Raw genomic sequence first — 14119 nt, 5'->3', positions numbered from 1 at the left:
CTTCGCGAGATACAGCCCGCTGTTCAATGGCACTGCCATGTTGTTTGGCTCAGGGAGTTTTTCTCCGCCGAGTCTGCACTTCTAGTTATTTCCTGCTGGCTTGCGGCGAGCCCAGCACAAAAGGCTCCTCGCAGATCAGGGTGCCAATTTGTCTGGCTGCCCCGATCTCTCCCCCCCACCCCCCTTTCAGCGCCCCCACATCTCTGTTTTTGACCATTCCCAACCCATTCCCCCAATTTCAGGTAGGCCTCTGGGAACCTCCACACCCCCCTCCACGTCCCAGGCCTGGTCCCTAACAGTGACAACCTGGCACCTGGGCACCCTGGCACTGCCACCTTGGCAGTTCCCCTGCCAGAATGACAGCACCCCCTGGGCACCCTGGCACTGCCACCTTGGCAGTTCCCCTGCCAGAATGACAGCACCCCCTGGGCACCCTGGCAGTGTTCAGGTACCTGTGTGCCAGAGGGAGTGTCAGGGTACAACCCTGCCCTGTTCCCAAACATCTGGGGCTTTCTAATGGCCTGGAAGACCCTCCCAGGTACCATTGCAACCAGTCCATGTTTGTGGAAACCATTACTAAATGGCACCCTGGCGAGGTCTCCCAGGCGCAGCCGTTAGATCGCAGGTACTGGGAGAATCTATGGTGCCCAGGTGATACTGCCAGGCTGGCCGGGCCACTGGTAGTGCCAAGGTGCCCAGGTGTCAGGTTGCCTATGCCAGGGATCAGTCCCGATCCGCAAGTCACCTTCCTGCACTGACGACTCAGCTCAGCTTTCAGTACAGGAAATGAAGCAAGTGTGGCCTCAGCGGGGCGTTCCCAACCGAGGCCTAAAGAAACAGCAGGGTCATCCTCAGCCTGCGGGCGCTGAGAAACACACCGCTATAGACATCTAATATGGGACTCTGTTTTTGTGTTCAATCCTGCCCAGTGTCTTTGAAGGAGCAAGGGAGAATATATCGATTCAGCATGGTGTTGGAGTTATTTAGATTATGGAACTAAAACAATCTCATAAATTGCACGTACTTTGCATTGGAGACGACAGGATCCTTCGTGAAGGTGAAGTAATTGGAAATGTTTTTGTCATATGGTAGCCAGCCATGAGTTCCTATCAAACCGTTCAGACTCACTGTGACCTGTATGAAACAAAGGGTGATTACTCACAGCATGAGACGTACCACTTGAATTTTGTATTTTACAGTGACTGCTATCCCAGAGGATCAGTTTCAAAAGTCTGTGGATCAGTGGGTGGATAGTTACTATCAGCCAAGTGAAATACTTACATCCTCCCCATCTGGAATCCAACACCTTTTATTTTAGCTTGCTCTTCTGAACAGTCGATAAGGACACTTGATCGGACCTTTCCTTAAACATGCAGATAAAGTCGTGATGCTATTTTAACTCAGGCCTGAGCAAGGAAGTTACTGTGGCATTCACATAAAGTTAAACAAGTGGGAAGAGATCCTGGATTATTATTTAATGACTGTCAGGGTTCATTAGCTCAGGGCAGGACTTCCACCACCATCTGAGAATGTGATGGCCAGCGCTGGTACTACAGGCAGTCCCCAACAAAGACGATCCATGGAGCCGGAGACCCAGGTAATCTGGGGTTTGTCAGGGTCTGTTGAGGGTGGTTGGAAGGTAAGGGTTGCCGGTCTCCATTGGGTGCCCAACCAGGAGAGAATACTCTCAGCCCACTACATAATCTGGACACCTCCCATCACTGGTAAAGTACCAACAGAAGTGGGTTGGCGACCCCGCCAGACATCTAACAGGGGGATTGGAGGGTTACACCATAATTCCATGCTTTATTTCTGATTTACAGCATTTCTTCTATTTTGCTTCAAAAGTGCTACAATGGCTGCAAAGCGCTTAGGATGGCCATTAAAGGCACAGTAATAAATGCAAGCTCTTTCATCCTTGTTAGAAACCACAATAGTTCAAGGCCAGATGTGCAGTGTTTCTGTCCACATGCTAACTGATTGGCATAGACTTTACTTTGGGCATTCCTGAATCTAATGGTCACATTGATTTCTCCTGTTTCCCGCATGTTAACATGTACTAGATGCTGTGGTATGAAGAGGCAAGAGTTCAGCTCCTTTTTCACCAACACACCTTTAATGGTTCAAACTCACTCTGCACAGAACTCTACAGATCATCACAAGCTCCAGAGTCCACCTAAAGCCCCTTTACATATCAGTGTCAATCATTGAACACTTAACATACATGAGACAATCATTGAACACTTAACATAAATGAGACAATTAATTGCAATGTCTCTTAACCCATTACTTAACATCGCATTCTACATTCAGAGAACCAGTGAATTCAAGAATACCATATTTATGATTTTGGTCCTCAGATTACATCCTTACTGTTATTGTAGGTGCTACTCAGGCTGTCATTTGTGGTCGCGTTTACTTTTTAAAAAAAGAGAAATGGGCGACTATGATGTTTCACAACACTATCTACTCACCAGAACATATGGAGTTATGTACGAGTCCGCTTGCTTTTTGGGCACCAAGGCCTGCACCAGTGGAATATCATCGCTGATGCCCTAAAAGACAGATAAGGTTATTAGTGCATTCCCACATTCTGCTATTTATATGTATCATTTTTGATTTGATTTGATTTATTGTCACATGTACCGAAGTACAGTGAAAAGTATTTTTCTGCGGCCGAGGAGCGTACACAGTACGTACATAGTAGACACAAGAATAATCAACAGAGAAAATTGACAAATGGTACATCGACAACACAGTGATTAGTTACAGTGGGGAACAAGGGGCCAAACAAAGCAAATACATGAGCAAGAGCAGCATCGGGCAACGTGAATAGTGTTCTTACAGGGAACAGATCAGCCCGAGGGGGAGTCGTTGAGGAGTCTTATAGCTGTGGGGAAGAAGCTGTTCCTATGTCTGGATGTGAGGGTCGTCAGACTTCTGTACCTTCTGCCTGATGGAAGGGTTTGGAAGGCGGCAAAGCCTGGGTGGGAGGGGTCTCTGATAATGCAGTCTGCCTTCCTGAGGCTGCGAGAGGTGTACACAGAATCAATGTGGGGGTGGCAAGTTTGTGTGATGCGTTGGGCCGAGTTCACTACAGTCTGCAGTTTTTTGCGATCTTGGACCAAGCAGTTGCCATACCAAACTATGATGCAGCTGAATAGGATGTTCTCTATCGCACATCTGTAGAATTTGTGAGAGTCGATGCAGACATGCCAAATTTCTTTAGCTTCCATAGGAAGTAGAGACGTTGGTGGGCTTTCTTGATTGTTGCATCAATGTGAGTGGACCAGGACAGACTGTTGGTGATGGTGACCCCCAAGAACTTTTTTTTTTTTTAAATTTAGATTACCCAATTATTTTTTCCAATTAAGGGGCAATTTAGCGTGTCCAATCCACCTACTCTGCACATTTTTGGGTTGTGGGGGCGAAACCCACGCAGACACGGGGAGAATGTGCAAACTCCACACGGATAGTGATCCAGAGCCGGGATCGAACCTGGGACCTCAGCGCCGTGAGGCGGTTGTGCTAACCACTAGGCCACCGTGCTGCCACCCCCAAGAACTTATCAACCATCTCCACTTTGGAGCCTTTGATGCAGATGGGAGTCTGTGTTGTGCTGCGCTTCCTGAAGTCGATGATCAGTTTCTTGGTCTTTCCAACATTTAAAGTGAGGTTGTTTTCGGTACACCATGCAACCAAATGATTTATCTCCCTCCTGTAGACTGATTCATCATTGTTTGACATGCGGCCCACAACAGTCGTATCGTCTGCAAAATTATAGATTGAGTTGGAATTAAATCTTGCCACACAGTCATGTGTGTATCGGGAGTACGATGTGGAGATGCCAGCGTTGGACTGGGGTGAGCACAGTAAGAAGTTTTATAACACCAGGTTAAAGTCCAACAGGTTAGTTTCAAACACTAGCTTTCGGAGCACTGCTCCTTCCTCAGGTGAATCACCATTCATCCATCCAGTCCCTTCCATCAGGCAGAAGATACAGAAGTCTGAAGACTCGCACATCCAGACATAGGAACAGCTTCTTCCCCACAGCTACAAGTCTCCTCAACGACTCCCCCTCGGGCTGATCTGTTCCCTGTAAGAACACTATTCACGACGCCCGATGCTGCTCTAGCTCATGCATTTGCTTTGTTTGGCCCCTTGTTCCGCACTGTAACTAATCATTGTAACATTCACCTGAGGAAGGAGCAGTGCTCGGAAAGCTAGTGTTTGAAACAAACCTGTTGGACTTTAACCTGGTGTTGTAAGACTTCTTACTATAGGGAGTACAGTAGAGGACTGAGCACACATCTTTGCGAGGCTCCGGTATTGAGGACTATTGTGGAGGAGGTGCTGTTGCCTATCCTGACAGATTGCGGTCTATTGGTGAGGAAGTCGAGGATCCAGCTGCACAGGGAGGGGTCAAGTCCAAGATTGCAGAGTTTGGTTATTAGTCTTGTTGGGATAATGGTGTTGAAGGTGGAGCTGTAGTCTATGAACAGCAGTCTTACATAGGTGTCCTTGTTGTCAAGGTGTTCGAGTGTTGATTGCAGAGCCAGTGAGATAGCACCTGCTGTGGACCAGTTGCGGTGATAGGCAGACTGCAATGGATCGAGACCGTCTGGGAGGCTGGCAGTGATCTGTCTCATGACAGCCGCTCAAAGCATTTCATGATAACAGACGTTAGGGCCACCGGTTGGAAGTAGTTGAGACAGGCTACATTGTTCTTTTTTGGTACTGGTATTAGGGTGGTCTTCTTGAACGAAGGAAGGACCTCAGAGCGGAGGAGTGAGGTGGTGAAGATATCTGCGAATACACTCGCCAGCTGGTCTGCGCAGGCTCTGAGTGCTCGCCTAGGAACTCCTTCGGAACCCGTCGCTTTCCGCGGATTCACTTTCAAGATGGCAGCTCTTACCTCTTGAGGCTGTAATAGTGGGTATGGGGGTGTCCAGGGCTGTTGGAGCGGGTGGCACTGATGCATTTGCTGACTGCTCAAAGCCGGCATAGAGCTTGTTCAGATCATCGGGTAGGGATGCTCCAGCCCCAGATATTCCGCCTGGCCTCGCTTTACAGCCTGTGATCTTGTGTAGGCCCTGCCATAGTCATCGTGGGTTAGTGTCGTTGGCCTAGGACTCTAGTTTGATGCGGTATTATCTTTTTGCATCCCTGATGGCTTTCCGTACGTTGTACCTGGATTTCTTATATAGGTCAGGATCGTCAGACTTGAACGCCTCCGTCCGGGACTTCAAGCAGGGAGTGAACCCTTTGGTTGAGCCAGGGTTTCCGTATTGTCTTCTTTGGTACACTGTCCTCGACACACTTACTGATGAAGTCTGTGATGGTGGTTGCGTACTTGTCCAGGTTAGCTGCCGTGGCCTTAAATATAGACCAGTCCACAGTCTCCAAACAGTCGTGGAGGATGTCCTCAGATTCCTCGGACCAGCACTGCATGGTTTTCTTGACTGGTTCAGCACGCTTGAGTTGCTGTTTGTAAGCTGGAAGTGGGAATACCGACTTGTGGTCAGATTTGCCAAAGCGAGGTCGGGGAATGGAGCAGTAGGCTCCTTTGATGCTTGAGTAGCAGTGATCCAGGGTGTTTGCACCTCTGGTGGAGGCTCATGAACTACAGAGAGGATCCCATTTCATCCTTAGAGACCCCTGCGTGAATTGTACTGAGCACTCCTATTTCTATCCTCATATTGAGCACCTTTTCCAACTGATTAGCAGTCTGTCTAAACTTTTGCTAATGATGCTCCAGATGCTTAGTCATATAACTAAGTTGTAGTCGATGAGTACCGACATCTTCATCTCCCACATGCCCGACAATAAGATTTAGAAAATCTTGTTTCCCTCAAATTGTTCAAAATCTCTGTTCACTAATGTCTTTCACGTCATAGGAAAAGAAGTAGCCCATTCAGTCCCTCGAGTCGAATCTGTCATTTAATTTGCTCATGGCTGGCCTGTACCTTCGCTCCATTTCTCTGCCCTCTGCTCAATGTCTTTTGATACCTACTGCCAACAAATATACATCAAATCCAGTCTTGAAAGTTTCAGCTGTCCAGCAGTCATAGTCTTTTGGGAGTAACAATTTCCTTACCTTCATTATCCTCAGTATTAAGAAGTGTTCACTACAAACTGTGCAGACTTCATTTCCTTTTTATGACTTCACCTTCAGTCCTTATCTATTGGGCTGTATCTCGTGATCACAAATGGAACTCTCACATCTCCTCCCTGACCAAAATGTTTTTTTTTTTAGAAGCTCGTTTCCTCTTTGCTGCCAAATACTTTTCTTCTGAATATACCTCGGCTCTTTGTAATGCCCAAGAGAATCCAAATTGAGGGAAGGCTGTGTCCAGGCACCATCGTCACCACAAGGTGGAGTTGGAGTACTGCATGCGCAAATGCAATGTGTTGCATGGTTTGGGGGAAATGGGACTCCATTGATGGTTGAAAAGCAAAACAAGTCAGAGCGTATGGATAGTTTCTCTCCTGGAATGCCTTACTGAACAACACACCACAGCCTCTATTTACTCGAGACAAAATTGTTTGTACTTGGATATTAAGAAAATAGTGTCAAAATTTGCTGCTAACACCGAATCTGAGGTACAGTAAATTGCACCAATTATAGATAGGCTAACATGATAGGCCAACAGATGGCAGATGCAGTTTAATGCAAAAATGTGAAATATCACAATATGAAAGTAAGTAAGAAAAGGAAACAGATCTTGAATGGTCATATTTGAAATAAAATACAAAAGTGGAGAAGCTGAGGGAACTTGGCATTTTGGTTGTCAAAAGTGACAGCACAAGTAGATAAGACCATGAAAAGTGTCATAATATACATTAGTATATCATGGTGCTGACACACACTGATGGACACACACAGGGACCAATCAACATGTACAAACACCAGTTAGCAGCCAATCACCAGTTAGAATACACACACTATAAAGGCAGAGGGCACCACGGTTCCCGCTCATTCTGGGTGCTGCCTCTCATTGTAACAAGAACTCATCCAGCCCAGCACAGACTCACACCATGTGCTGAGAGAATCAACTGGTTCGGACAAGGCTTAGGTCTCTAGTTTAAGTTAGCATCATTTAGACCCACAGTCATCGTGTGTTAGTTAGTTAGAAGTAGTTAATAACATTGAGTTGAACCTTCATCTGTGTTGGAAGTGTCTGTTCATCTGTCAAATCTACACTAGCCAACACTTCATGATACCAGGAATTGAGGGATGCGGCACTTCTGAGACCTACCTTTCAGTGATCTCCCTTCCACCAGTCTCGCGCCATCCTACAGAATGGACTCCGTCGCCCACCGCCGCCTCTCCGCATTGTAGGGAATCTGGGCTCGTACTGGAAACTTTTCAAACAGCGCTTCCAGCTGTACCTCGAAGCCAGGGACCTGGAAGCTGCCTCGGATGCACGCAAGATTGCTCTCTTCCTCTTCACAGCCGGTGACCATGCTCTGCACATTTACAACTCGCTCACCTTCGTTGAGGGGGGAGGACAAATCGAAGTTCAAGACCATAATTCTGAAGTTCGACAGCCACTGCGCGGTCGAGGTCAACGAGAGCTTCGAGAGATACATGTTTCAGCAGCGAATTCAGGGTAAGGACGAGCCTTTCCAGTCCTTCATTACCCACCTCCGCATCCTTGCGCAGTCCTGCAACTACGGGTCCACCTCTGACTCCATTCTCCGTGACCAGATTGGTTTTGGTGTTCAATCTGAGCCCCTGCGCCAGCAGCTACTAAAAGTAAAGCAGCTCACTCTCTCGATGGCCATTGAGACCTGTGTACTTCATGAACATGCCTCCACGCGCTACTCCCGCATCCAGGCTGCTGAAACGTCGTGGCAAGCCCCTTACGAGCCAGAACGGGTCCAAATGATTAAATCTTTTCAGGCTCTGGATCTGAACAATGGCGGCCATTTCGTGCGCTTTTTGCAGAGTCCCGCTCTTACACGCAGCGAGTGTGCTGACGTCACGGACCGCTTTGCGCAGGTGCGCGCTACGCTGGATCACCCCGCGCATGCGCGGTGGCGCGACAAACGTCCCGACGCTCCGGCGTGCGGCAACTGCGGCTCCACCCACTTAAAGCGGCAATGTCTCGCGAAGTCCCGACGCTGCCTGCAGTGTGGCAAACGAGGCCACTACGCTGCAATGTGCAGATCTTCCATGCCTGCTGTTTTTCAAAGGTCCACCCAGCCCCACAGAGATGTCAGGGCTATCCAGCCTGCCATCAATGAACCTACTCTAGACCTTGATTCCGACTGTGCCTGCAATGACCCACAGGTCCCGTTCCAAATCGCCGTCATTACTACCAACAGGATGTCCCCCAAGCGTGGCATTGAACCTATCCACGTCCACAGTGTCAGCCAGGATGATGAGTGGTGTGCCACCCTTACGGTCAACCGGTCCTCTGTCAGGTTCCGCCTGGACACTGGCGCTTCTGCCAATCTCATCGCGTCGTCTGATTTTCGCAAGCTCTGCGCACAGCCTGCTGTCCTGCCATCCGCGTGTAAATTGCTGGACTACAATGGCAATGCCATCGCCGCCAGCGGCTCCTGCCACCTTGAGGTGACACATCGTGCTCACACAGTCATTCTCCCGTTTGAGATTGTTGCTGCCTCAAAAGCCTCCTTGCTTGGTGCGCAGGTATGCAAGCTGCTCCACTTAGTGCAGAGTACACACTCTCTCTTCAAGCAATTTGTCTGCATCCTCTGACACAGGCTTCAGGGCGCAACTCGACTCCATCATCCAACAATACCATGATGTTTTTGAAGGCATGGGCACGCTCCCCCGCACGTACAAAATTTTACTCAAGCCCAACGCCACGCCTGTCGTTCACGCACCTCGCAGTCCCAGCGCCCCTCAAGGACCGCCTCAGGTAACAGCTCCAGGACCTCCAGGACCAAGGAGTCATTTCTAGGGTCATGGAACCCACAGACTGGGTAAGCTCCATGGTCTGCATCAAGAAGCCGTCCGGTGAGCTGCGGATCTGTATTGATCCTAAAAATCTGAATCAGAATATCATGCGGCAGCACTACCCGATTCCGAAACGTGAGGAGCTCACGTCCGAGATGGCCCATGCCAAACTATTCTCAAAACTGGATGCCTCGAAGGGTTTCTGGCAGATCCAACTAGATGAGTCAAACAGGAAGCTGTGTACGTTCAACACACCCTTTAGCAGTTGTGCTACAACCGGATGTCATTCGGCATCATCTCTGCGTCCGAAGTTTTCCACCGGATCATGGAGCAGATGATGGAGGGGATCGACGGCGTCCGGGTATATGTCGACGACATTATTATCTGGTCAACCACTCTGCAGGAACACATTGCGCGCCTTCAGCGTGTTTCCAGGCGCATCCACGAACACGGCCTCCGCCTCAATAGGGCCAAATGCTCCTTCGGCCAGTCAAGTATCACGTTTCTGGGGGATCACATCTCCCACCAGGGGGGTGCGTCCGGACGAGGACATGATTGCAGCAATCACGTCCATGAAGACGCCCGAGGACAAGAAAGCGGTCCTCCGGTTCCTGGGTATGGTGAATTTCCTCGGGAAGTTCATCCCGAATCTCGCCTCACACACCACGGCCCTCAGAGACCTGGGGCGAAATTCTCCGACCCCCCGTACTCTCTGCACAATCAGTGTTGGAAGTGTCTGATCATCTCTCAAGTCTACACTAGCCAACACTTCAAAAAGGTGATAAACCTTGGCATCTTAGGAGGCTTAATGCTCATGTTGCCCAACCAATTAAGGGTGGTAATCAACAAACCAATAGAATATAAAAATATGTCGGTAATGTTGAACTTGTAGAAGATTGTGGTTAGGTCACAGATGGAATAAATGTACCATTTTTTGGAATATACTGTTCTTCACTTGAGTATATTCCCAGGCCCATTTTTCTTCCCACCTCTCCTAAAGTCACTGACTCTTTCTGGATTAGTTCAATTAGAGGTAGTTATTGCTGTAGGACTGATGTTCTACATCGAACAAATCATGCAAGGAAGGCAGAATTCTAGTATCTTACTCAGGTGGCTGTTCTTTCTTGAATTGTGACTGTTAGTGGTACCAGATTAATCATCTACCGTGTGGATTATAGTTCCTATTGAATGACTCTGGCATGAGCCAGGTTAGTTTCAGTAATGGTGAACCTGGAACTATCATTGATGGTTGTAAAAACCCATCTGGTTCACTAATATCCTTTGAGGAAGAAAGTCATCCTTATCTAGTCTGGCCTACATGTGACTCCAGATCCGCAGCTGTGCACTTTGAACTGGCCTAGAAGGCCAATTGGTCCAAAGGCAATTAGGGATGGACAACAAATGCTGGCCTTGCCATAACCCATGACAGAAAAAAATGACATTGAATAAGGCGAAATTCAGTCTTGGCTGGGATGCCTTTTCCTACTTCCTTCTTGGCCAAATACCCCCATTGAAGCTCACTGTCTGGTTTCACACATGAATGATGATCAATAAAATAAGCTGCCAGCATCAATTGTGAAAAAAGTTAACAAAAAAGCACTTAAAAAAAAACCCAAAAGGCCCGGAGGGCATGGAGAATAAATTTCCCAGAAAGATAGCGGGAATGAAGGACTTCAGCTTTGTGAAGGTTGCAGAGAGGCTGGAGTTTTTCTCTTTAGAACAGAAGGATAAAGAAAGTTTTAATCAAGTTTAAAATTCTGCTGGATCTTGGATCACGTAAATAAGAAGTAACTGCTTACTAAGAGTATGGTTAGAACTTGGAATTTGTTACCACAGGGAGTAGTTGAGGCGAATAGATTCGATGCATTATTTACTTTTTTCTTAAATTTGTTCACTCACATGGGAGTTTAGAGTAAATAGGTGGTGTGGATTGCCACTCAGTAGCTCTTTCCAGTTGAGAAAATGTGCATTTACTTCTATCTTTTTGGGCATGTCCAGCAAACATATATTACCTATCACCAAAGGGGAAGCAAGGTAAATACATGCATACAGAAAAGAAGGATCTGTTGATCGGGTTAAGTATAGTGGAGGATAACCACCAGCATTAACCAGTTGACTTGAATGGTCTTTTTTATTCTGTAAAGTCTATGTGGAAAGGGGGGGGGTGAGGAAAGGGGTGCCCCATCCTTAAATATTTTCCCTCTCCACGCGGTAGGTCAACTGGATAACCGTTTACCTCAACAAAGAAGGATTTGAGTTGGCCCAGGTGCCCAAAGACATTTGGTATGTAGTCGAATCGTGCCACACGTCTGGCAGCATTTTCTGCAGTAAGACGTGGAGGATGTGCTTCCTGGAAGGAAAGGAGAATTAAATAAATGCAGGAATTCATATTTTTTCCATTAGTAGGGATGTAAATACTCCTCCCCAACACCCCAGCTTTCTCCACCCCTCCTGGGATGAGAGGATTCTCCTGAGAGGAGAGATTGTGTAGAATATGCCTTAATTCTCTTGAATTCAGAAGAATTTGACGTTATCTCATTGAATTGTATAAAATTAATAGACTGATTGAGGGGTTAGATGCTGAGAGGCTGTTTTCCCTGGCTAAAACTCAGATCTCGAGGTCTTACTTTCAAGATACGGAATTGGATGCAATTGAAGAATTTTGTTCCCTCCCTATCTTGCACACCAGGACACAGATTAGGAGATTTCTTCTCTGTCAAAAGGATGTGAATCTTTGGAACCCTCTTGCTCAAAAGGCAGTGGAAGCAGAGTCCTTGAATATTTTTTTCGACAGAAGTAAATGGATTCTTGCTCAGCAAGGGGTCGAAGATTATTCTGGATGAAAGTAGGTGGGAATGTGCAGTTGCGGTTATAATAAGATCAGCCATAATCTTATTGAATGGCATGGCCTACTCTTGCTCCTAACCTGTCTGTTTGTATGACATTTTAGTTTGCTTAAATGATGGATGAATTCATTGTTGTGGGCGGCATGGTGGCACAGTGGTTAGCACTGCTGCCTCACAGAGCTAGGGATCCGAATTCAATTCCGGCCTCAGGTGTGGAGTTTGCAAGCTCTCCCTGTGTCTGCGTGGGTTTCCTCTGGGTGCTCCGTTTTCCTCCCAAAGTACAAAGATGTGCAGGTTAGGTGGATTGGCCATCCTAAATTGCTCCTTAGTTTCCAAATGATCCCTTCTATCGCCTTCCTCTCCGTCCCATCAGCAATTGCATCCAGATCCACCGCACTTATGCAGCAAGAACTGAATTAATATTGGAGACAGTGTTGAGCGATATACTGTCAATTCTACACCACTCCAAGGGTAGGTTTACCAGGTTACAAAGCTAAGGTGAGGGAGTGGATCAAGGTAGGGTGCTCTTTCAGAGGGTCAGTGCAGACTTGATGGGCTGAATGGCTTCATTCTGCACTGTAGGGATTCTATACACTGAGCCATATGGATGGTTCAAGTTTTCCAATTTGTTAAGGTCAGGAAAGTTCAAAGTTTGATCCAACTCTGTCAAGGTTCCGGATCACAGCCTTAGCTGAAAATCGCGTACAAGACTTGTGTGACATGTTTGAATAGCCTTCTGCTCACAAATTAAAACAAGAGCCATGTGCGTGAGATGCTTGGGGGGGGGGGGGGGGGGGGGGGGGGGGAAGAGGGGGGGGGGGGGGAGAGGGGGGGGGGCAATTGCTCTGAATGGAACTACAGACCAGCAGGAGTCAGGAAATAAGGAAAGCAAATTGGAAAAGAAGGATTTGCAAGAGAGGAAATAATTTTGAATGAATAGTGTTAATAAGAGAGGCCAGCAACTTACCTTCAGGAGTTGGCATGGGGTTTGTCCAAAATTACTGATGATCCCTTCTATCGCCTTCCTCTCCGTCTCATCAGCAATTGCATCCAGATCCACCGCACCTATGCAGCAAGAACTGAATTAATATTGGAGACAGTGTTGAGCGATATACTGCAAATTCTACACCACTCCAAGGGCCAACATGATTCTGATCGAGAAACGTAGCCAAAGATCCATGTCTATAGGTCAGAAGGTCACCAAGATTGTTGAAGTGTGAAATCAAGAGTTAATATTGGAGACTTTGTGATGAATTTTACATTTGCAAATTGGGCAGAAGTCGCTCCTCCCACCCCCACCACCCAGTGCACAAACATAAAGTAGGACTAATAACATTATGTCAGTAAAGTATAGTCTATGTGTAGACTTTGTCGATTTCCTTCACTTAAAAATTTCCTATTGGCCCATGTGATTTCTTAGATGATTGCTTCAACAACAAAACAAAATTGCACTAATTTCACCTAGTTTTGAACAGCAAACATCACTACTTATTTCTCAAATACCCACACATTCTTTTGCTTACAAACTGGAAAATCCTAAAGACCAGCAAGTCTCAACAATTGGAAAAGCACAAAGTAAAATCACTTAGGCACTGTGTGCAATTTTCTGTCCTATAATTTTAATAAATCAAAAATTGAATGATTGCAAGGGTAGGGTACTTCGGTTCTGTGGGAAGAACATATGACTGGAGAACCTGGGTCCGTTCTGCTCACAGAAAAGCAGATTTATGGGGAGTTTAATAGAGGTGTTTAAAACTGAGGAATGTCGATAGAGTAAACAATGAGAAATTGTTTCCATTGACAGGAGAGGACACAGATTTGAGATCATTGGCAAAATAATCGGAAAGTAGAGGAGGAGAATGTATTTAATCCAGTGATTAAATTAAAAGTCATTGTCAATTGTCATTAAAAAAAACCCCAGCTGGTTCCTTCAGGGAAGGAAATCTGCAGTCCTCACCTGGTCTGGCCTACATGTCCCACCAACAGGACAGACCCAGCAGAGGTGGCGGCACTGTGCTATACAGGCAGGGGGCAAGTTGCCCTGGGAGTCCTCAACTTCAATGCTGGATCACGTGAAATCTCATGGTTTTACCAGGAGTTGCCTCTGGCTTCACATCAGCCTGTTCCGAGAGAGTGTTATCAGATTCTACTCTCTGCTTACACATCAGCCTCTTTTTTTTTTTGCAGAGAAAGAATTATCAGATTCTGGATTCTGCTTCACACCAGCCTTTTCTGGAGAGAGAGAGTTATCAGATTCTCACAGTGATCTTTTGGTGATAATTAACTAGATATTCCTGCAGTGCATTGGTTAGATTCCTCAATCCAGTTTGCAGAATCAAAGGTG

General features: G+C 46.8%; 1 protein-coding gene across 2 annotated transcripts in view; it reads right to left on the bottom strand.

Moving 5' to 3' along the window:
• nbeal2 (neurobeachin-like 2) overlaps nucleotides 1-14119 on the bottom strand; it is a 333597-nt gene that overhangs the window by 20841 nt on the left and 298637 nt on the right. For both annotated transcript variants that reach the window (XM_038808910.1, XM_038808909.1), the window contains 4 exons: nucleotides 12743-12840; nucleotides 11166-11279; nucleotides 2475-2555; nucleotides 1025-1134 (listed from right to left, as the gene is read on the bottom strand). In XM_038808910.1, coding sequence (XP_038664838.1) covers nucleotides 1025-1134; nucleotides 2475-2555; nucleotides 11166-11279; nucleotides 12743-12840 — 403 coding nt within the window. The remainder of the gene's footprint in view (nucleotides 1-1024; nucleotides 1135-2474; nucleotides 2556-11165; nucleotides 11280-12742; nucleotides 12841-14119) is intronic.

This window comes from Scyliorhinus canicula, chromosome 10 (assembly GCF_902713615.1).
Source record: "Scyliorhinus canicula chromosome 10, sScyCan1.1, whole genome shotgun sequence".
Classification (NCBI taxonomy): Eukaryota; Metazoa; Chordata; class Chondrichthyes; order Carcharhiniformes; family Scyliorhinidae; genus Scyliorhinus; species Scyliorhinus canicula.
This window is presented reverse-complemented; position numbering and strand designations above follow the sequence as displayed.